The sequence below is a fragment of the Mytilus trossulus genome, chromosome 5, assembly GCF_036588685.1.
Source record: "Mytilus trossulus isolate FHL-02 chromosome 5, PNRI_Mtr1.1.1.hap1, whole genome shotgun sequence".
NCBI classification, from domain to species: domain Eukaryota; kingdom Metazoa; phylum Mollusca; class Bivalvia; order Mytilida; family Mytilidae; genus Mytilus; species Mytilus trossulus.
Window position 1 is genome coordinate 17,128,064 of NC_086377.1, and position 24,274 is coordinate 17,152,337.

Below are 24,274 nucleotides of genomic sequence, written 5' to 3' on the forward strand. Positions count from 1 at the left end.
CTAATTTCAATGCCAAATTAGAGTTTTTACCCAATTTTCACGGTCCACTGAACATAGAAAATGATAGAACGGATGGAGCATCCGTGTACTAGGGACACATTCTTGTTTAAATCTTAATGTTTATCGTACATTCGAATCAAAATCAAAGCAGCTTACAAAAAAACGTATTTCATTTGTCATATTAATAAGTTGTTGTTATTTCACTTATATATTGTATTAAAACAACACAACTGTTTCAAATGCTTTAACGTGTTTGAATAAAATACTTTTTATTTTGATCAACAGGTCATTTTTCATTCCGCCTGACATATGGTAGTGAAGGATATCTACAGATTTACTATAATGGACAGTGGGGTTATGTCTGTCACAACAATCAGCAATATACAACCCAGTTTCATTCTGCTTGCCGATATCTGGGATATTCCTCGTATGTCTTTTTTAACACAATTATTAAAGTTTTAGGCGATATAATTGACATGATTGATGCAATAATATAAATATTACTTGTATCTCACCTAGTTTAAAAGTCAATTGAAGCCTTTGCCATCACTTTGCGATCGTCGTAGTCTATCGTATGTGGTCCGTTGTCCATACATTATCGTAAACATTTTTAAAAATGTTCTCACTACAACTTCTTTAATAAATGTTTCCAAACAACATGTTTCTTATAGTATCTAGGTTGGTAATTCTATATGAAGATTTGATCCATCAACTATCATGGCTGATAATACTAAAATAAATTCATTTGGAACAATATGCATATTTTTTCTAGGTGGTGCATAATTTTGCACCAAATGTTACTTTAATTTGGTCAGTAGTTTTATTTTACCAAATTATATCCAGGAGGATACAATTCAGGGCAAATAAATCTTGTGGGAATAGATGTACATATTCTTTCATATTGCTACATCACTTCAATAAGAAATTTTCTTATAATGGTTATTGTCTTGTCATATCAGAATCAATTTTTAAATAAACACCAATTTACATTTAAGTATTGATTTGACATAATGTTTGTTACGTCATTGTTAATATAGATATTAAAAGTGAAACACTAATCAAGTATATAATTAGTTTATTTTGTCTCATCCACGAGGTTATCACCAACCCAGTAGTCAGCACTTCTATATTTACATTAATATTCACTGATACTGTCATAATTAACTGATAACAAAAACTGAAATTTTTCATAAAACTCGAATATTCTATCCAAGTACTATACTACATTAAATGTATTGTGGACAATTTGGTCTCCAATGATCTCCAATTTCGTTCTTTAATTGGCTAGCTATTTTAGCGTCACTGATGACATTTTTTGGTAAAAACGACCGTCTGAAGTGCAGAATGTGAATACTTGTATCTATGATAACTTTTTTTGTTTAGTTTTTAAAGCATTTGGTCTCTAAGGGATGTATATGTCACTAATAATTAGAACATTATTTTCTTATCTTATCAATAATCATCACTATTAACTGCAGTCCAGTTTTGTATTTTTTTCATATTATTTGTTTACAGTGCTTACAGAGTGTATGGGCGATATGACCGTTCCCATACTGCTATAGTAACAGATTTTAACTGTCCTAGTAGTTACTATTATTCTTCCAATGGTATTGATGACTGTACTGGTAACAGATTAGGATATACCAACTACTGCAATGACAAACTCTACATTGAATGCAGTAAGTATAGATTTGCAGCATATGCTTACGGAAGTTAATGGATGGTTATTAAGAGCATAATTTTGTTAGTTACTTCGAATTTTTTAACCCCAATCGTTAAAGGCATCCGATACAGTTTTAACCCCCATACATGTCCAAGACCAAACAAGATGTCGATATCGACAATGTACACACGATATCGACAATGTCCACACGATATCGACAATGTCCACATGATATCGAATTGGTATCGACAAAATAAATACAAATCGACAAAACATACTGTCGATATCTAAATTGTCGGTACGTTATCGAATCGATATGGAGATAGCATTAAAATACATACTGTCGATATATATAACAACACGGTATAACAAATGTGTGAATTAAAATTTTTATGAACAAACAAGACGTCGATATTATCGATATCGACAAAGCGATACGATATTGATTCGATATCGACATAGAATATCTTAAACCTCTCCCCGATGATAAGTGGTATAAGGACATACATGACGTACATTAAAGGAGAAAAAAAATCAAAATCTTAACAGAAGTGTTGACAACCCAGGACTATCTAAAAGGCAGAGCAAACAGAGGACAAAAGACAAACCCGGTAACAAATAAGAAGTACAAGGAAAACCTTTGACATTGAAACTAAAATCAAATGAAAAACGCAGAATCCGTTTTTCTGGGGCAACCATACCATAATCCTTATTGCATTCACATCTATGTATCGATGAATGTCAAATTAAGATATTTTACATGATGTCTTGAATGCATTGCTAACATAGACAAAAATCTTATGTAAACTGGATTGAAAAGAAAATTTACGGATTAACTTCAAACGGAGAAAACAATATACAAACGCACATAGTTCCCCTTTCGAATGATACAATCAAATATCACAGTGCCCTCATGCGTTGTCAAATATAAATCTTCATAGTGTTAACATCTAATACGATGTACTTTTATTACTTAATAATAAACATAGAAATTTACATTGAATAACATCATAGACAAAATGTCAATTGTGTCATATTGTCACATTATTTTAAAACATTTCAAATTTACTTTGCTTGTTATGCGTTTTTCACCATTTTATATTCATTGTTTATCTCACATATTGTTATTTTCACAATTATCGACAACCAAGATAAAGGTTTAAGGCCGTTGTTCAAGTTATGGAATGTGTTGTCGATATTAATTCGATATAGTCGATGTCGTCGATATCGACAGCAAAGACTAAGGTTTCAGGCTGCTGTTCAAGTTCTGGGATGTTTGTCGATATCGACAACAAAGAAAGAGGTTTAGGGATATGGAGTGGTTGTCGATATCGATTCGATATCAACATTAAGTCAGAGGATTCAGGCCATATGTTGACATAACAGCATAAATACTAAAAGTCGTGTATTGATATCGAATCAACATCGTGTCTTGGACATACTTCTGAACCCCACCTTGAGTTTTTACAAATATTTTAACACAAGTAATGTTTCACCTGTAAAATTCAAATATGTAATTAAACACATACTTTCATGTGTTAAATGTTGAATAAAATAGGGGTAAGAGTTTTCAACATTTTATTAAAATTTCGGTTTCTTTGAAATTTCTATTCTTTGGACAGACATGCTAATTTTTTTTTGTCTCAACACATAAAAAAGGAGGTATTGTCTTGAATTGTGTATACTTTTTTTTGGAAATGATTTTTTATTTATTAAATTTACATGATTTTAGAAGCATGTCGGTCTTTTGTTTCGCTGCTTATCTATCTTATTAAAAAAAAAGAAGCATGGGCGATTTCTTCAAAAATATTGGTATAAATAATCTTTATACAGAATCAATCAAAATGCATTTTTAATCAATTGCTTTTCCTATTTTTATTTTTTATTTTCGGAAACACATAATTCAATAACTTGTAGATTTAGATGCTTCAGCTGGTTTTTTATTCACTGCATATTTATCTTTTTTTTTAAAAAGAAGCATGGCTGATTTCTTCAAAAGTATTGGAATGCATAATCTTCATACAGTGCTAAGTCAAATGCATTTTTTTCTTATCTTCATTTTTTTCTCATCTTAATTTTTTTTCTAATCTGCTTTTCTTCTCTTTTAATTTTCGGAAACATATTCAATAACTTGTAGATTTGGATACTTCTACTGTTGGATATGAAGTTACAACTGATGATGAGCTTGGTAGTCATGGTAAGACAATTACACTATTGTTCTTTTTCTGATTTGTATGCCTATCTTACGTTTTATACGAATATAATCGGGATGCTAAGACTAGCCCCATATTTTTTTTGTCTCTTCCCGGACGTAAAAAAATATTATTCTCTTTAAGGTGTTGTGACAAGAAATAAAAGAAAGTTTTCATCTCTTCTATACAAAAATAAACGAAATTGTACAGAAGAAATTATATTTGAAAATATTTATTATAGGAAGAATGTTTGAGAGAAAAACAAGTATAATTCATAAACGTTCTGTAGAATTACAAACTAGAGGCAATTGCAGTTCAAATATGTTGACGACTCATAAGTCAATTGCGAAAGATTTCATGTTCCAGACACGAAGGAATCGTATAACCTCTGAAAAGAGCATGTCTGGGTACCTCGACAGGAAAGCATATCCTGCTAAATAAAAAGAAGATGTGGTGTGATTTTAAATGAGACTGCTATCCACAAAAGTTCAAATGAAATAAATACAAGCAACTTAATGCAGTGTTACTGATGTCAATCAAGGCGTATAGAAGGCTATAATAGGTCCCGACATGAAGAAATGTGAAACAATACAAACGAGAACACGAGCAGACTAATTTTTAAGAATGTTTAACACAAAAACAAAAATGACAGATATAAGTAAATGACAACCACTGAATTTTAAGCTCATGACTGGCACACACAAATTTTGGTTGGGTTTAACATGTGTACGCATTAGCCATGCAAATACACACATAAACAGTGCGTCTTTGTTCGCAGAACCCGAAGTCCATATACCAAAACGTATTCAAAATGTAGACTGCGCCTTGTGAATACATGTGAGTTAGATAACGAATCAAATATTGAAAATCAAGCATAAAGATTTTATTAAAGGCGTCAAAATTACTTTAAAATAAAATGACTCATTATTTCTGTTTGAATTATTATTTTTGACATGTTTTAGAATTAATAAAATACCTTTACTGTAAAGTTCTATATTTAAATGTAACATAAAACTATGAGAAAAAATGTTTGTCCTTAAAAAAAAAATCCAAAAAGTGAACAACAAACCAATATGCAACACATATACAGACGACAACCACTGAATTACAGGATTCTGACTTGAGACAGGCACATATATAGAGAATGGGACGGGGTTAACTATGTTAGCAGGATCCCAACTATATATAAATTAATCCTCAAGAAGATCTTTATATATTTACATTAGTAATGATTAAGAATTTGACATATTGTGTAGACACCTATAACTACTTGTATTGTTGAAATCGTTATGTTGCCTGCTAAATGTCATTAGTTGGGGTTTTTTTTTCGTTTGATTGCTGTGTTATTGACTATAACCTACATCTCCTACAGTTTTAGTTCCATTTTTGTGTACTTTCAAAAAGATGTATGAAAAATCATAACTAAATATAGATGCATTGCTTTTCTTCCCCTGGGTTATATGCTTAGAAAAAAATGAACCAATGAGAAATGTACCTCAATTTAGAAAGTTAAATAAAAAAAAAAAAGTTTCTTTACTTTCCGAACTTAAACTCTTTCAATTTTTTTTTTCATTTTTCGGTCACGGATAAATGTGATTTTATTCATAAAAAGGGGGGTATATTCCAGTTTTCAGACACATTATGCTTTGAGCAGTTATGAAAGTTTGGTGAAGGGTTTATATCTATAATCATAACCTCCCTTTAGTTTTTCATGAATTTGTGATATGACATTGATAAGTTATTAATCTTTTATCATTCTTTGAAAAAGCGACGGGCGGAATATACGCTTATGGCGCGGCTGTTTATTTTTATTTTATGGAATTACACCCCTTTCAAAGTCTAGGATCAGTTAAGAGTACATTTGAACTTTGCAGTATATCTGAGGTAGTTAATGTACACCTTAGCTGTGCATGATCCTGATCTATGAAAGATCCAAACAAAAACTGCCCCACTTCCACTCCTCCCCCAAAATGCAACAGTGTATATGTTCCGGACCATGGTCATGACCATATGGGTATATAATCATATGGTCCGACCATACGTGTATGGTCCGACCGTACGCGTATGGTCGGGGTAATTAACAGGTTTACTTCAAGTTGTCACGTAATTAAAAAGACACTACCAAAGGTAATTTTATTATAGATCTATAAAAAAAATAATAATAACAAGATTAACAAAATGAAATAAGCAGTTTCACACAGTAAATTTCATCACTAGTCAAAACTACAGTATAAACATTTGGTTTTTTTTTTCATTTTTCGATGTGTTATTACGAGTGAATGGCAAAATGTCGACCTGGCTTGCTGGGAAGATAACTTTTAAGAAATCAATTCTTTTACTATAAACTGACGTAAAAATCGACAGGATTAAGAGTCTAATAAGTTGCTTACTTTTGAAACTTTCTATAATTAGCATTTATTTAACGATGCATGTAGAATTTTTATACCAATACGTGTTTTTGTTGTTAAAAAATGAATGAAGTAATCGGCAGGGACCCTAGTTTAATTTTCTAAGTTGTCTGGTGATATGCTGTACTTCAGTCTTGTTACGATATTGGAGATCTATAGCTTTTTAAAAACATCGTAGACACAACGGAATGACCCAGGACCAAAGAAAAGCTATGGTACCGTATGGAAGTAAATTTCACCCTACGCATACAAGCAAGAATACCATTAGCGATAGAAAGTAGCTTTGGCATAATTATTTAATTTGTTTCCATGATTTGTTCCTCAATTTTGTTATGTTTGGGGCTATTTAAATTGTTAATAATACAATTGCATGTAGAAATCATTGTTTTTTATAAAGTTTTCTAATGCATTATTGAAAAATAAATACCTATATGGTCCAAATACTCATATGGTCCGGCCCGTTTATAACCAAACGAGTATCATACTCATATGGGCCGACCATATGCGTACGGTCGGACCATACGCGTATGGTCGGACCATATGAGTATACGCATATGGTCTTGACCATACGCGTATGGTCCAAATACTCATATGGTCCGGAACAAATATATATATAAATTTATTGAGTCTTTTCAATTAGCAAAGACAGTCATGACAGTACTGAGACTGAAACAAAGCAAAGCATGCAGTTATATTCCCATTAGAAAAATGAACATTATTAACATAATTATATATGTAATTTGTTACATAAACTATATTATATATCATTTGATTGACTGTTATGGGTGATATTTGTTACCATGGCAACTGTTGTAACAATACCTAACGATTGTAGTTTAGAGCTTCTATTAGCTTCAATACATGTCTTTTCATAAAGGTTGGAAACAATTGAAAACATTGAATTCCCTATACTTCGGAATTCAACAAATAATAACTCTGTTTCCAAGGAGAAAATACGTTAACATGGTGATAAAAGTCAAGAGAGCCCCACGCAAAATTTTATTTATTTTGGTCAGGAAGTATTTAAACTTTGTTACAACAATGCTAGCTATGATTTACATATTTTCAATTTTCGGAAAAAAAACATACGAGGAAATTTTATAATTTAACAATACTTCAGGATTTTGAAAAAAATGAAAGTTTTTTAGTATTTTTTTAGGTCTAAAAGTCGGGGTTGAACTGCAATACTAACTAAGCTCTGAAGCTAATACCAAGTTATATCGATGTTATACATGTATATGTAATTTCTGAAAATAAAATTGGTTCTATTCATAATCATTATTCTTTTCATAACCAGGCTCTCCGACCAAACGTTATCTTTTCAAGAATCTACATGTATATGATTTTTTTTTAATAAACCTTCCCCTTGTTTTCCTTACCTTCGGTTCTAACCCCAATGTTTCATTATATATTACATTTGTTGAACCTTCTGTAAAGAACCGACAAGACTGTGAGTGAGGCAAAACATGCAGTCATATTCCAATTTGAATATTAACACCGAATATATAATATATGTATTTTTTTACATAAATTTCTATTTATACATTTTAAAATAGATGTTGCTATGGTCAATATGTATTTCCATGGTGAATATTGAAGTCAGTAACTATTAACGATGGTAATTTAGAGAAAGCTTATGCTAACATGTATTTGTTTATTAGTTATGAAACAATTCAGTACATTTAAGCTCTAAAACTGCAATATTCTGCAAATAATAACTCCGTTTCCAAGGAAAAAATCGGTTGCTATGGAGATAAAACTAAAGAAAGTCTTAAGCTTTTTTCTATTTAAGTGGGTAAAGTAGTATCCAAACTTCATAACTAAAGTGGTAACTATGCTATACACAGTTGCTCTTGGTGAAAAACACCATAGAAAATTTGATAATTTTGCAAAATTCCCAAATTCAGAAAAGTTGAAAATATGCAATTTTTGGCAAATTTTTATAAAAAAAATTTACGAATTTAGTATACATGAAATCTCAACTAAAAGGATGCTTAAACCAAGTTGTATCAATGTTACATATGAAAATAAATGAAACATGCTTGATTCTATTCCTAATCAGGCTCTGAATTGGAGTGATTTAGATGAATTTTGGAAGATTTTACTATGCTTCACAACCAAACAATAGAGTGTCCGTTACCATGGCAACCACTCGTATTTTCCCACTCATATTGTTTTCAGCAGTATTCAGTTACTGCTTCTTCTACACCATTTATAGATAAAATCTGAAACCCTCATAAATCACATGTATATGGCACCCTGTCTGGTTCTTAAAAAGAGCTGTACTTAATGTCAAACAACAACAGTACACTGAATCATGTTGTTTCAAATAATAAATGCACCATATTGACTTTCTTCTTATTTGTGTGTGTCGTAAATAGAACTAATATTATGTGGTTTTAGGTCATATTCCCGTACGATTAACATACGGTGGTGAAGGATATCTACAGATCTACTATAATGGACGCTGGGGATATGTCTGCCACAATTCCAGTCATTCCAAAAACCAGTTTAATTCTGTTTGCCGAAATCTTGGATATTCATCGTATGTTTTTTATATTTAGTGCATTTAACCAAACTTCACCACAATTAACATTGAGATATCTATTTTAAAAATGTGTCCGGTGACCCGGCCAACCAACCAGGATGGCCGCAATGGTTAAAAATAGAACATAAGGGTTACATGCAGTTTTTGGCTCTTATAGCTGAAACCGAAGCATTAAAAGGAGATATAACATGGGGGTAAAATTGCTTATCTGTCCTAATATTTTCAGACGATCGGACAACCCGTTGTTGGGTTGCTGCCTCAGAATTGACAATTTTAAGGAAATTTTCCAGTGTTTGTTTATCATCTTGAATATTATTATAGATAAAGATAAACTGTAAACAGGCATAATATTCAGCAAAGTAAGATTTACAAATAAGTAAACATGACCAAACTGGTAAATTGATCCCATAAAGGAGTTATTGTCCTTTATAGTAAATTTTTAACAATTTTTGGTAATTTTTTGTAATCTTACAAAAATCTTCTCTTCTGAAACTGCGAAGACAAAATTAACAAAACCTGGTCACAATCATTATTAGGGTATTTAATATTAACCCACCTACCAACCAACATTGCCGACATAGCTTAAAATAGTAAAAGGGGCAAAATACAGTTTTGGGCTACTATCTCTATATTAAAATTATTTAGCGCAAATTTGATGGGATAAAAATGTTCATCAGGATACTTATCCTGAAATTGTAAGACGAATCAGACGAAATGTTGTTAGGTTGCTGCCCCTGGATTAATAAATTTAAGGATATTTTTTTAATTTTTGGTTATCATTTTCAATATAAATATAGAGACAGATAATTTGTAAACAGCAAAAATAATCAGTAAAGTAAGATTTACAAATAAGTCAACATGACCAAAATGGTTAATTGACCTCATAAAGATGTTTTGCCCTCTAAAGTCGAATTTAACAATTTTTCGTAATCTTTTGTAATCTTACACAAAGTCTTCCCCTGAAACAACTGAGATAGCATTACTGCATGCATCAATTGTAATATGTAAATTTATCTACGTTGAGAGGGTGATAGAGCAGATTGTTACCCCGAGAAAACATTGTGCATTGACAATACTTTTTCGAGGGAGTAGCAATTTGCTCTATCACTCTCTAAGCTATATGTTATTTTATTTTAATAAATTATGGTTTTCTACAGATTAATTTTAAAAGTATTTTTGTTGACGTCACGTATGCATAACAACGTTACGGGTATTAGAAAAAATAGTTATGCAAGATGTTTTTTTTTCTTTTTTTCTTTTTTGACAATTAAATAAATAAATCTGAACCAAAACGTCACTGGGATAAAGCTGATGAAAAATTAGGTCAGTTTCTGTATTGTCTGTCATTTTCTTTACAAATCATACATTGAAACGACGTAAATTCATAAACGAAACGAAAACGGAAATCACGAATTACTACCGAGAAATGTGCATGAAATGAGAAACTCGATTTGAAAAAATATTTAAGATGACCGTAAATCAAAATCAAAATATGTTTAAGATGACCGTAACATATAACAAGGATGACCGTGATTGGTAAAAAGATGACCGTAACTTGTAAAAGATGATCGTAATTTGTAAAGGCTGGCTGTAATTTATGAAGGACGACCGTCAATTCTAAGGAATATCCGTACTTGTATTCAAAGCTTTTTGTTGAGTTTGTCGATTTCACTAGGGGCTCGGTTAGCGGATATAAATATGTTTCATCAATTTCTTTTTTTCAACTATTGGCCGTATTTTGGATTCATGACAATGACAGTAAATTGCATATTTCTTGTAAACAATGAAATATTTATTGATAACAATGTTAAAATTTTAATACAAATTGACAGCGATACGACAAAAATTTGAAGAAACATGAATGTGTCTTTAGTAAACAGATGCCTCATCTACACTATCATTATCTTTGTTTGGTGGAGCGTGAAAAAGGGATAAAACTGTAATTCGGCATTATAATTTAAAAGATCATACCGAAGGGAAAACGTGTACTAAGTTTCAAGTTGATATAACCTGAAGCTGGACAAACGGATAAACGAACAGACGAACGAACGAACGCACGCACAGACCAGCAAAACATAATTTTCATAAATGGAGCATAAAAAACATTAATAATACATACATGTATGAATATTCGGTACTTGAGCCCATGTGTATAGTTCCAGAGGATGCTGATAAAAAGAATCGTAGCTCTTTGTTAGAGAAGTCGATAAATGTTTACTAAAGTAAAAACATTTTTAAAAATTATTAGAAAAAAATAAAAAGACCATTTTCTTCTCAATAACGAAGTGTTTAATTTTAAAAATACCATTTGCATAAGTTTTCAATTTATCTATTACATAGTAATGCAGAACAATAAGATATCAATTCGACGACATAGGTACTATAAGTTGGATGTAGAAAATGCATAACCTCCGATTTCTTTTTACCACGGACGGAGAACATATCAATCTAATAGTTCAGAATTTGTATGCCCCACCTACGATAGTAGAGGGGCATTATGTTTTTCTGGTCTGTGCGACCGTTCGTTCGTCCGTTTGTTACACTTAATGTTAAAGTTTTTGGTCAAGGTAGTTTTTAATGAAGTTGAAGTGCAATCAATTTGAAACTTAGTATACATGTTCCCTTTGATAAGATCATTCTAATTTTAATGCTAAATTAGAGAATTCATTCCAATTTTACCGTCCAGTAAACATAGAAAATTATAGTGCGAGTTGAGCATCCGTTAAATGTGGACAAATTCTTGTTTTTTACCTGCCCTTCCATTATGTGAATCAAGAAAAAATTCCACAAAATAGGCAACTATTGTATCGAAAAGAGAAAATCGAGTGTACCTTTTTATGTTAGGGCATGTTTGATTTGTATATTTGTCTTTAAATAAAAACGTACAAAGCAAGATAATTTGATATAGCATCTCGCTTCTGATTCTATGTTTTTTATATATCAAAGCTACAGGTTGACTTTATAGAGTAAAAAATGACAGTACGAAAAGATGAAATATATGGGTCAAGTTGAATAACTATCTAAATAATCACAAACACAGAGTAGGTGTTCTAATAGCTATTTTTTTCTAAAAGTACTTTACGACAATCTTTTAATTTGGATGATGAAAATGCATATTTTCGAAGAAATAAAAATGTGTGTGTGTGTGTGATAACTAGGGTTTATAATCTTTAACCACTGAACATTTTTAGTCTGCCCATCTATGAAATATTCAATCAGATTTTTTTCAAATGTTTAAGAATTTTTGAAAATTCCACCTGACATCCAATTATACAATAGTTTTAAGTTAAATCATGCAGACAAGATCATTTACTGACGCTCATTAGCTAGTAGATACATTTATCTTTTAAAATACAACTGACATATAAGGGTCGTAATGGTGCTGTGTGGATAAATTTATCGGTTTTCAAAATCAAAATTGGCAGTGCGTCATCCCTACTATGGCTTCCATTTCTACGATTGTGAGAATGAACTGTCTGGCCTAATGGGGAGATAAATTTTACGAAGTAGAATCTTGACTGCATGAATAACATTTCTGTATATATATATATATATACGAGTCTAAATTGAAAACTACGTTCAAACCTATGACTGCGTTGGATAAAAACCGCAATTTTTATACGTGTGCATATATATATATATATACAAATTGACAAGGTTTTCACTTGTAATACGCTATTCGTACAAGACTATTTTAAGGATCTACTTTGCTGCAGATCACCATCACTAGTTTAGTCGTACGATATTTTCAAAATTTTTTTTTTTTTTATCTGCACGACAAAATAGAAACCGATATAATATCAATGGGTGTTCATGCATTGGCATTTTTAAAAATGTGTATTTGTTATCCCAGAAATAACAAAAAATAAATCTTTTGTCTAGTAGTTGGAGGCTGTGTACCGCATTTTTGTGCATTATACTTGTAAGGTGTCATTTTATCGCGCTTTTGTTGCACGGTTTCCCCACTTGTTCATGTGCATGTCTTGTTGCAAATTCATTTTAAAAATTCAACCCTGTACTGTAAAAATAAGTACATATTGTGAACTATGCATTTGAAGCACGTCTTAGTTTCTTCTACTTATAGGATAATACTCTCATATTAATACGTTTATACCAAAACGATTAACCTCATTGGATACAAAAAGGTAGTTATATAAATACGGATATTTCTTAAAAATTACGGTCATCCTTTAAAAGTTATGGTCATCATTCACAAATAACGGTCATCTTAAAACCAATTACGGCCATCCTTGTTATGAATCGCTGATTCTGTTACGGTCATTTCGATTGTGATTTATGGTCCTCTGAGAGATTTTTTCAAATCGAAATTCCTGTTTCATGCACATTTTTCGGTAGTAATTAGTAGTTTCCGTGTGAATCTTTTATGAATTTACATCGTTGAAATGTATGATTTGTAAGGAAAAAGATACAGAAACACTTTAACAGACAATACAGATACTCACCTAATGTTTCATCCGACATCTTGGGATGACCGTGAATGCAGTTAAGGTCATCAGCTTTACCGCAGTGAAACGTAGAACTTAAGCGTTGTATTTAATAGCTTGATGTTAATTCAATTCATAGTCCTTGACATTTTCTATTTTTGATTGGTGTGGACGAGAGGGTACATTCAAATAAATTGTCACCCACTCAGCCTTGTGATAGAATTAATTAACACCCTCTTATTAGCCAATAGAAATTTGGCATTCTTAACATGAACATGATGAAGTATAATAAATAAAAATATCACACGAGACAGGCTCCTTGAAACCTCTAGTTTTTCAATGTCAAATATTTATTCGATCTCTTTACATCAATGTTTTATTCATTGTGCGGGGTACATGACTTTAACTATATATTCAAATGAAATGCCTGTTGTATATATATTTAAAAGCCAGTATTGGTACCTTCGACGTAACGATACAGATATATACGAAACAGATAATTTAGATTCTATTTGGTTTTATTTTTAAAAGCATTCGAATGGTCATGTCTTTATTTGACATTATGATAATGTATTGTGCTCCATGTTTAAATGAATGTACATTGTATGATAAAATGTGAGACCAAGAAACATGTCTGTTAACAAATTTCTTAGCATACGATTAGTTGTATTTTATTTGTTTCAATTCTTTTAGTGCTCATTACGTATATGGTAGATACGAAAGTTCTCATACTGCTCTAGTGACAGATCTACAATGTCCAGGGAGTTATTATTATTATTCCTCCTCAAATGGGATAGATGACTGCATGGGTGACAGATTAGGATACACCACTTACTGTAACGACAAACTCTATATAGAATGTGGTACGTACACATCTCTCTTGAACAAGGTACATAATATTCGTAGACTTGATAAATTAAGTCTCCCGGAGAGTTATGTTTTTGCTCAGTTCTTATTTGTTCTTCTTCTTCTTTTTCTTTTTATTCTTCTTCTTCTTTTTCTATTTCTTTTCCTTCCGCCACTTTAAGAAATTAATTTGCCGAAAGAAGGGAGGGATTCACTATAGAACACTATGGGATTTTATTTCCTAAAATTTTCAAATGAATATAACATGACAATTGTAAATGATAAACACACAAAATCTTCAGAAATGATTATAGGACATAAAACAAATCACATGACGTAAAGGGTGAGTCCCCAAAGGGGGGGGGGGTCATCCCCTCCACCTGCAATTTAAGAATATGCTATTATCTTGTAAATGGTCCAGATCCCCACTCCTAAACCATTATATCATTGAATGGGACGATAAAACAAATCAAACGAAATTAAAGGGAAGTCCCGGGGGGTCACCCCTCCCCGTTCAATTTGAGAATATGCTATTAACCCGTAAACGGTACAGATCCCCACCCCTAAACAATATATATTGTTGAAGGGGACAATAAAACAAATCAAATGAAATAAAGGGGAAGTTCCTGGGTTCACCCCACCCCGTTCATTTTGAGAAGGTGCTATTTACTTGTAAACAGTCCAGATCCCAACCTCTAAACCATATATATTCTTGTAGGGGACAATCCACCAATTGAAATGAACTATAAGGGAAGTCCCTAGGGGTCATCCCACCTCCTCTAGTTTGAAAACTTGTTACCAGTCAAGATCCCCATCCCCTAAACCATATATATTCTTGTTTGGAAGAATAAAACACATTTGATGAAATATAGGGAGAGTCAATAGGGGTCACTACCATCCCCTTCAATTTGAGAATATGCAATCATCTTGTAAACAGTCCAGATGCCCACCCCTAAACCATATATATTCTTGAACGGGACGTTAAAAAATCAAATGAAATCAAAGATAGGTCACTGGGGTCACCCCCACATTGTTTACTTTGTGAATGTGTTAACATATATATTCTTGTAGGGGACAATAAAACAAACGAAATAAGATTAAAGAGAAGTCCTTAGGAGGTCACTCCGCCCCCTCGTTTTAAAACTTGTTAACGGTCAAGATCCCCACCCCTAAATCATATATATTCTTGTATAGAAGAATAAAACACATCAAATGAAATATAGGGAGAGTCCATGGATGTCAGTCTTCCCCACACGTATGAAAAACTTTTAAATGGTTGAGATCCCCACCCCTAAACCATACATATTCTTGTATTGGACAATAACACAAATCAAAGTCCCTGGTGGTCACCTCCACCCCCTCCTGTTTGAATACTTGTAAATGGATGGAACAATAGGAATGGCGAGATATAGGAGCTTTGCTTGGGGACTTCGTAACAGCACCTTGTTACAATTACTTCTTGTTGTTCATATACTAGAATGCTGCTGACTATCTAGAACTGAATACACGATTTGACTGACGATTTATAGCTGGAAAAGAGTACTTACATTTCATCGCTAGATGCTGTGAATTTATTCATTTTCTTTGGTTCTAATTACCATGGAATGCTTTTTTTCCCAAGCTATGATGAATTCAATTTAGCTAGTTATATGGATGTCATATTTAATTTAGAGTCATATCAATGCCCGAAATTTAAAAATGATGCTGGTAAATTTTTGGATCCTTTAAATACACTTATTCTAAAAGGTTACCAATACAGCATTGTAATTATATCATTGAATATTATTTTATTGGAATTAATATTCCTTTTGTTATCTCTATTTGAAAACCAAACTATTAAAATATTATTGTTATATACCTATAAACATTCATGGATTAGTCGATAACTGTATCTAGGCATTGCACAAGGTCATGTTTTCTCTGACTGTTTATGACGTCTTTTTGCTAAACACATTAAATGTTGGATGTGTACTGATGGTTTTTTAGTCTTAGATGCATGATTATGTTATGAGTTGTTTGTGTCGTTGAACTAGCCTGTGCGTACTCTGAAATCTGTATCCAGTGTCTTTTTCTTGTTGGGATGTACGAAGTTCGTGGGCACGTCTACTTCTATTGGTAGTGTTTGTTTATTTATCCTGACGAGCCATTTCAATTGATGTGTATAGTTCGTTCTAATGTTGTACTGTTACACAACACTCCCATGTTATGGGAGGGTTTGGATCCCGCTAAAATGTTAAACCCCGCCACATTATGTATGTAGATGGAGGCAACAGTAGTATACCGCGGTTCGAAATTCATAAATCGTTACAGAAAAAACAAATCTGAGTTACAAACTAAAACTGAGGGAGACGCATCATATATAAGAGACCTACGAGACAACAGATACACAACATTAAAATGTAACACACACAGAAACGAACATATAAAAATGGTCATTTCCCTGACTTGTTACAAGGCATTTTAGGATACAAATGGTGGATTGAACCTAGTTTTGTGGCATGCCAATCCTCCCGCTTTAAAGCTATGTTAATTATAACATTAAAATGACAACATTACACGACAGTTCTACGCTACAAATAAATTGGAGAAAATGTAGCACAGAAAAATATGTGTCCGTCTCAAGTCAGGAGCCTATAATTTAGTTATTGTTGTTTATTTCCTTTTTGTTTTTGTTCTAACTTAAATTGCATGATTGGGTCTTCAATGAAGACAAATTGCAAGCGCTTTTATGGTGCCATCTCATTTTTGTTCCTATTTGGTTATTTTTCTGCGGTATGGTGTTAACAATTTATGGTATCACACATGAAAGTTAAATTTATGAGTATTTTAAGCTATGGAAAATATAAAACTATACCCACAAATACTTTATTTTCAAAAATGATTGGATTGAAAATATGTTATGGAATGTTCAATCAGCGAATCAAATGATTGTCCTTGTTAGAAATATCAAACATAGGTGGTATCAAATATGTTAAATACAATCAATTTAGCTAGTTCAATTTTCAATAAATGTTGACCAAGTATTTACTCTGATTCTTTGAATAAACATACAAAAACCAAAATCAAAAACACGAACCACACACTTAATCGGAAAACTTTCATTGTATTTATAGCTCGACAAACACTTTTATTAGTCATCGCGAAGCTTAATAATTACTAAAAAATTGAACGTGATGCGTAGCTTTAGCTGATTTTTACAGAATTTTCTCCCTGTAGTGTACTTCCTTTAAATTCTATTTTCTGTTCCAGATTCCGTAACAACCGAGGAAACAGCTACAGTACCCTTTAAGACGGGTAGGTTTATCAAACAAATACAAACTTAAATCATCTGATCGTTTTATCAAACAAAAACAAACTTGAATATTATGACCGTTTTACATGGACATGAAATCTCATTAATGTGGTTATTTTCCCTAACTTATGTTACTTTAAAAATTAATTTAAAACAGTCTGTTTTTCCCTAGGTAAGAAGTGTCATAATTTCCTACACAACCTTTTGGAATTTTGAATTCAAATGTTTTGAACCTCGTAATTGATTTTGCCATCGGCACATTTTGATACGTGGGTAAACAATGAAACGCCTAAAGACAAACATTGCGTCTGTTATACGAAATAATACACCTAGTACGTTTAATATGTTTTTTACAATTTTATTTATTAATATAAATTATCATACTTTTTGTTAAGATGTCATATTTTGGTTGGCTAATACAAGGGTATTGATTTACTCTTAGACTATCACATGGCTGAACGAGTGACATTTTTATTGATGTCAACCACTCGTTTAGACCAATCAATAATTGATTGTAGACGAAACGCGCGTCTGGCGTACTAAAAATATAATTCTGATACCTTTGATATTTCCTCACTACGGTTTTCTTCTTCTTTCTAAAACTCGTAATGTTTTATGCACGTGACGTCAAAGTAAATACCTGTTAAACAAAATTAATCTGTAAAAGACAATAATGATACGACATACACATGATACAGCATAATAAATTATTTAACACACATATACTGAGAGGGTGATAGAACAGATTGATACCCCTAGAACCTTGAACTCGCCGCTGTTTTCTCGAGTTAACAGTATGCTCTATCATCCTCTCAGTCATGTGCTATTTATATAATGATAATTGTCAATTTTGATTAGAACTGAAACTGTTATGTTTTAATGAAAAAATATGATTATAATTATCATTGACACTACATTACGATAAGGGAAATGCATAATATTATTATCATTATCATTCACATGTGTTAGTATAACTGGTTTCTTATAATTCGCCGATAATCAAACTAAACCTTAGCTTAAATTTGTCTTAATTAGGATGTCAGTCAGTGACGTCATCTCCGGCTGATGTTATTTTCGTTGTCGATGAATCCGGAAGTGTAGGAAGTGCTAATTTTGACAGAACAAGAGCATCTATTGTTGACACAATCCGCCATCTTGATATCAGAAACGATTTTATACGAATCGGAGTCATGACCTTTGACGATAATAGCCGAACAGTATTTAATCTGAACAATTACCCAGGTGATCCTAACAGCATGGTAAATCGCGTTATGTCAATGCCATATTCCTCGGGAGGGACCGATATTGCAGATGCACTTTCCCATGCATGTAGTAATATGTTTACCAGCTTCAACGGAGACAGGTCAAACGCCACAAATTACCTTGTGTTGTTAACAGATGGGCAATCACAGGCCCAACAAGAGGCTGACCGATGTAAAGCTGGGGGAACTAAAATTATAAGTGTTGGAATCGGTGATAGTATTGATGAACAAGTGTTAAGAAATCTTGCCTACAATTACGACTATTACCTAAGTACAAACTATTCCGATATTGCTGGTTTCCTACCCAAACTGGTAACAACAGCTGTTAATTGTGGTGGTTTAGGTACTTATCAGTATTTGATTTTCTTCATATGTTTTTTTACACTTACATGAACTAAGTTTTTGACGATTCAAATGCAATGAAATTATCCATTGTTTTATATTTTTGTGTTGAAAGTGGCCGTAAGCTATAAAACAGAGAAGCTAGACTCACTGTCGAAAAATAACGTTTTCTGATTAAATACTATGATTTCCTCATTTGCTAGAAATAGTATATAATTCAAAGGACGTAGACGTTATTTAATCTGCCGTAAAATAAAGGAAAACATAATGCAGATGTTGAATTATATAATGTGGTACCCTATCGTATTCACCGACATGAGAATAAGACATTAAATTCACATATTGTGTTATCCCCCCTTGGTATTTGTCGTCTTTTTATATAAAACATGAAATTAAGAAATCAAAAATAAAAATGAAAAAATTAACTCAAACATAAAATCAACTTCAACATACAAATAAAAAATATTTATACCAAGTATCAAATATATAGCAGATACTGTTTGTAAACAAAATACAGATTTTATTTGTTCATAAAATTATAACCAATGAAATGAGTCTAAATAATTATTTTATTCATCAGAATCAACCAATGCCAAACACATCACTGTTAACTGTCAGCATAGTAGCTGGTATGTTAAGGTCCACCTTCCTCCAATGGAACAACAATATTCCGACTTTAAAGAGAGTGATATCTACCTGGGCTCCCACAGTTGTACTGGAACTAGGTCTGGTGATTACCTTATATTCAATGAAGATTATACAACATGCGGAACAAATAAAATAGTAAGTAGTGCGTTGATAAATATGACTTTTCTATTAGAAATGAACATTTTCTTAATTGTTTGTGTTATCGAACATTCAGATTGTTCATAAGCGGCATTTGTCCCATGTGGTCATATGATTTATATTTAACGAATCAGATACAAAAAAGGGTGATTAATCAGTTATCAAATGATCCTAATTTGTAAAGAAATATAAGTAAAGAAACAACCATATTACAAAAGAAATTAGTTTCCCTTACTACAGTCAAAATTGAATGTCTAACTATGCATATTTAATTTTAGGTGAAGTTATATATACTTTGTTTTATGAATCTGGAAACTGTATGATCGTTTGCCAAATTGTGTAACTATCCTGTTTTTCTAACAGTATATACAACCTGTAGGCGTCCTATATCATGACTGTAACGCTATCCATTAAGATGCTTCTGTAAAAATGAATGATGAAAAACACATATATAAAATTGCATTTATAAGTTTAACTTGAGTCATATAAGGGTCTTGTCCCATAGAAATTTTACGATTGACTTTTTGAGTTGAACGTCAGTTAAATCGTGGTTGTCGTGTTGGTCGGGTATTTGTGGTGTTGTTTTTTTTATGTGTCTGAGGAATCCTAAGAGAATCATTGTTCATTATATATATAAGGAAATGTGTCGAAATTTATAAAAATTAACCATTTACGGTCAAAGTACGAACAGCAACCTATATAAAGGACATCACAAATTACTAGTGGGAAACCATTCAATTAGGAAAACAAAAGATAAAATCTTTATAAAAAAAAAGACGAGAAGCGAGAAACACCTATGAATAAACTCATCATAGATACCAGGACTAAAGGAGTAGGTCCTGTAAGGACCGATTTTGGCCTCAAATTTCAGGTTCATCTGACGAAAGATGTTGACCACTATTTAAACACTTAAGTGTCCACTTTATTTGATTCAATTAATGTATGTGAAAGATTTTAACTAATTTAGTCATAAAAACGCTCCGATTCAAGCTCAAATATAAATAATCTATCAAATATGGTGAAAATGTCACTTTTGAGATTGTTTTTGTCAAAAACGAAAGTGGCCGCATCCGTGTTCATCCTCAGCTTTTATATATGTTATGTTTTATTATTAAATACATAATTTAACATGACGTAATGGTGCTAGTACTCGATATATGTACATCGTATTGTTGAAAACAGCCCATAATTATGTAGCAGAAGCATTCTACTGTCCAATTAATAACTAAGGGTATACATTTTAACAGTTTCGTAAAACTGCTATATGTTGGGGTCAAAAATGGTCTTACTAGACCTACTCCTTTAGTATAAAGTATATAGTACGATCCACATCATTAAACGACAACTACTGAACATCATATTCCTCAATTATGACAAGTGCAAACAAATAAGTAGGAATGCTCCAAATACAACAACGTGATTGAGGATATGTAGTTTTGTCAATTGTGTTCAAGCAGATAGAATATTGATACAAATTATTAAAACAAAACCAAAAAAAGCCAACATAGGTCTATCAATGTTAAGCCATATGTATATCCCTTGAAAGAATTAGACATTTTAAATATTTATTTTTTTTCGTGTTTCAAAATAAATCGTTGTGATGCACACCAACTTCTTTTTTGTTATATCAGCTCTTAAAAAAATCTTCTATGTTTTGGATTTATAATTTATTTTGCCTACAAAGAAATGCACAAACACTAAAAGTATTCTTTAACAGTTCAGCAATGAGGGTAATAACTAAAAGTTTCCATAATTCTATTTTACTTAATTATACAATTATTTATTTTTGGTACAAAAATCAAAATAATGACCTATAAATCAATATTTTTGACATAATTTACAGTGCATAATTTTTATATGCTCATTTTGATATAACTTTTATATTATATATAATCAATTTAGAAAGAATGAATACGTCCTTTGACGAAGCTTATTGTATTTGACAGGCATCTGCAAATGGGGTTATCTATACAAACACGCTTGTTTACGCCGTACACGATCCAAACCAGCCCTACATTGTCCACGAGTACAGGTTCCGGGTGAGTGTCGAATGTGACATGTCAAAGCGGGAGTCAGGAGAAAATAACATCAACAACATCCATGGCAATTTAGAACAACAGACAATTTCTGGTGTAGGACATTTTGTCGTTCAACTAAAGTTCTTCAGTGATTCAAACTTCCAGCACGAATTTAGTGGATTCCCTCCTTCCTACATGGTTGGTCAGAATGTGTACGTCAAGGCCACTACACCAATCCATGACTATAATGTTAAAATGAGGTTATCAGATTGCTACACAAAGCCAAGTAAATCAGCAAGTGATTCGTACATCTACTATCTAATCCAAAATGGGTAAGATTCGTTTTTTTCCTTTTAATCCAAAATTGGTAAGATTCATTACATACATTTTTAATCAGAAATGGGTTAAAATTATAACATGGACTATTTATATTCATTAAACATGAACTTTTTTATTCAGTAATGGGTAAGATTCATTACATGAACTGGTATACCATAGTTGGTAAGATTTATATCATGAACTATTGAATTAGTTCGTGTAAGATTTATTACATTTACTATTTAATCAGAAATTGGGAATATTTATTGCATAAACTATTTCATTATCACTGAACTAGTATATACTTGTTTAGGGGCCAGCTGAATGACGCCTCCGGGTGCGGGAATTTCTCGCTACATTGAAGACCTGATGATGACCTTCCGCTGTTGTTTTTTTCTTAGGTCGGGTTGCTGTCTCTTTGACACATTCCCCATTTCCATTCTCAATTTTACTGGTAATCGGAATGGGTAAATTTATGGTAACATCCTACTGAAACATGTTTTTAAGCATTGCCAGGTATTCATAATCCTCGAGTTTTACCCATGTAGTGACATTTAAACTAGAAACCACTTTTCGTCTTTTCATAAATTTGTTAGATATTATTTAAAAAAAAAACTTGGTTGAAAATCCAATCAAATCTTTATTATTATTTTTTTATTTTTTAAAAGAAAAAACGGTGCTAATGAAAAATGTACAAAAAAATCAAGAGAGACTCACGTCCCGCCAATTTTTCAAGGACTCAAATCTCCAAAATAGGCGCATGGACTGTTCAAGTTTTTTCTGCTGTTTAAGTTCTATTATTTCTTCCAATTTCAATTTATTACAATATTTTAGATAGTTTGTAACTTTAGACAGGGCAGCACATATAATAAACATAGTAATGCCACTCTGAAAATCGTTTAAACTTTTAAATTGTTCATGTCTATTGCAATATTAGATATAAGAAGATGTGGTATGAGTGCCATGGAAACAATTCTCCATCTAATTTCTTGAAAAAATACAGGTCAAAGTACGGCCTGCATGCATGCTCTACAAAATGTATTTATGTATAAATTAAAAAATAATAAAAATCTACCACAATATATGTGCTTTGACAGATGTCCTGCGGCACCTAGTGCATTTGTCACTACCAAGTCTACACATGAGACCAGATTCCACTTCCAGGATTTCGAGTACGCCTTTCACCCTGATTCAATGTATGTTCATTGCAATGCCACGTTTTGTCACAGCAATGACTACTCACGTGACTGTGAGCCTCGTTGTAGTAACCGGAAGCGAGTTGGGAGTATAGATCAAGATGATAACCCCATTGAGGGTGTTGGACCAATTGGTTATGCCGAAGATGAAGCTACAGTTCTTTTTCAAAAAGGCAAGTTGGTTAAGGAAATTTGATAACAGTGAAAAGGGCAGGAAAAAACGTTAATTTCGGTACCGATGTTTAAATTTTTTGAATTGATTATGAAAAAAATCAATGTGACAAATAAACAACGTCTAACGAACAAAGAACTTGGTTCATTAAAAAAAATAAACATCAATAAAGTTACGATTCGGGGATATATATATAGAATAATAGGTAATTGAGTTTTTGATACTGACTATATCATGTGGAATATCTAGACGAGCCCGTTAGGTATTCAACATGATATAGTCAGTCTACCTATTATTCTGTTTATCGGTAATTATGACGTCACGCAAAGTTATAACGTCAGGCAATATGTTGCCTAATATTTTCAGTGGTACGTTGATACTCGAAAATATTAGGCAGTAAGATCAAAGGGAAAATATACGAATTACCGATAAAGTCATTTATTTTAAATATAAATTATACTTTTTTTTAAATTTCGTTCGTCTAAAACGCATTATTCAATTTTATTGATTTACCGTCATCAGGGTTTTCAAACCTAAACATTTAAAACCAGGGATGAATATTCGCATACAAAGTCATGACCCATATAACTAAATTCAGATACTGTAAAAGCGTAGCCAAATTGTCCAAGAACAACTTTGGCTGAGTGATGTAGAAATGTTTTGATAATTTCCTAATTTATCCAAGGGTGTTAACATTTAGATCACATTTGTTTATGATACTAACAAACTTGCACTGGTTTCAAGTATCGTTTTTCGCTAATGAGGACATTAAAAAGTAAAATCACA

The 24,274-nt window shown here is 32.1% G+C and overlaps 2 protein-coding genes across 2 annotated transcripts in view; both read left to right on the forward strand.

Moving 5' to 3' along the window:
- Positions 1 to 15,217, forward strand: part of LOC134717667 (deleted in malignant brain tumors 1 protein-like) — a 46,885-nt gene extending 31,668 nt beyond the window's left edge. The window contains exons 17-22 of the mRNA XM_063580164.1: positions 286 to 427; positions 1,516 to 1,679; positions 3,801 to 3,860; positions 8,667 to 8,808; positions 13,950 to 14,119; positions 15,174 to 15,217. Of these exons, the coding sequence (XP_063436234.1) occupies positions 286 to 427; positions 1,516 to 1,679; positions 3,801 to 3,860; positions 8,667 to 8,808; positions 13,950 to 14,119; positions 15,174 to 15,217 (722 nt within the window). The remainder of the gene's footprint in view (positions 1 to 285; positions 428 to 1,515; positions 1,680 to 3,800; positions 3,861 to 8,666; positions 8,809 to 13,949; positions 14,120 to 15,173) is intronic.
- A 2,139-nt stretch (positions 15,218 to 17,356) lies between these two features.
- On the forward strand, positions 17,357 to 23,512 carry LOC134717668 (pancreatic secretory granule membrane major glycoprotein GP2-like). The gene is made up of 5 exons (XM_063580165.1): positions 17,357 to 17,396; positions 18,430 to 18,999; positions 19,579 to 19,781; positions 21,731 to 22,134; positions 23,218 to 23,512. The coding sequence occupies exons 2-5, from the start codon at positions 18,585 to 18,587 to the stop codon at positions 23,510 to 23,512; spliced, it is 1,317 nt and encodes a 438-aa protein (XP_063436235.1). The 5' UTR covers positions 17,357 to 17,396; positions 18,430 to 18,584.
- The last annotated feature ends 762 nt before the right edge of the window (positions 23,513 to 24,274 follow it).